This window comes from Colobus angolensis, unplaced genomic scaffold, assembly GCF_000951035.1.
Source record: "Colobus angolensis palliatus isolate OR3802 unplaced genomic scaffold, Cang.pa_1.0 Scaffold124, whole genome shotgun sequence".
Lineage (NCBI taxonomy): Eukaryota > Metazoa > Chordata > Mammalia > Primates > Cercopithecidae > Colobus > Colobus angolensis.
The window spans coordinates 8951177-8951641 of NW_012113586.1; the positions used below are offsets into that span (position 1 = coordinate 8951177).

The 465-nt window shown below is 70.3% G+C and overlaps 1 protein-coding gene across 2 annotated transcripts in view; it reads left to right on the forward strand.

Annotated features, from left to right (window-relative positions):
• Positions 1–156: 156 nt before the first annotated feature.
• Positions 157–465, forward strand: part of FAM212B (family with sequence similarity 212, member B) — a 13423-nt gene continuing 13114 nt past the window's right edge. The window contains exon 1 of one of the 2 annotated variants that reach the window (XM_011933176.1): positions 157–389. In XM_011933176.1, coding sequence (XP_011788566.1) covers positions 333–389 — 57 coding nt within the window. In that variant the 5' untranslated portion in view covers positions 157–332. The remainder of the gene's footprint in view (positions 390–465) is intronic. The other variant, XM_011933175.1, reaches the window with a different exon arrangement.

The window sequence follows — 465 nt, forward strand, 5'->3', positions numbered from 1 at the left end:
CCAGTAGCTGCGCCCGGGTCCTGTGCAAACACCGCGGTAGGGTCGGCCTCGACCGCCCAGCCCGGCCCCCCGGCCGCCCTGCCCATTGGCTGAAGACAGCCCCCCTGAATTCTCATTGGCTGTCCCACTTTTCCCTCCGCCCCCAGCACCGACCGCGCGCTGCCAGCCGCGGGGGAAGCGGCTCTAAGTCCCGGGCTCGCAGCGCAGGCTCAGCTTGGCGCTGCGAGCGCTACGGGCGCAGGGGCGGGGAGCCCGCCCGGCGCACAGTTTCCAGTGGGGCCGGGGTCCCACCCGGGCACTCTCTGTTTGAACCGAACCCGACAAATGGGCGCATGACGATGGAGAGCAGGGAAATGGACTGCTATCTGCGTCGCCTCAAACAGGAGCTGGTAAGAGCGAAGCTGGCTCCCGGGCAGGGAGGACTGCTCCGCCCCGACGGGCACCTGGTCCCCCGCCCGGGTACCC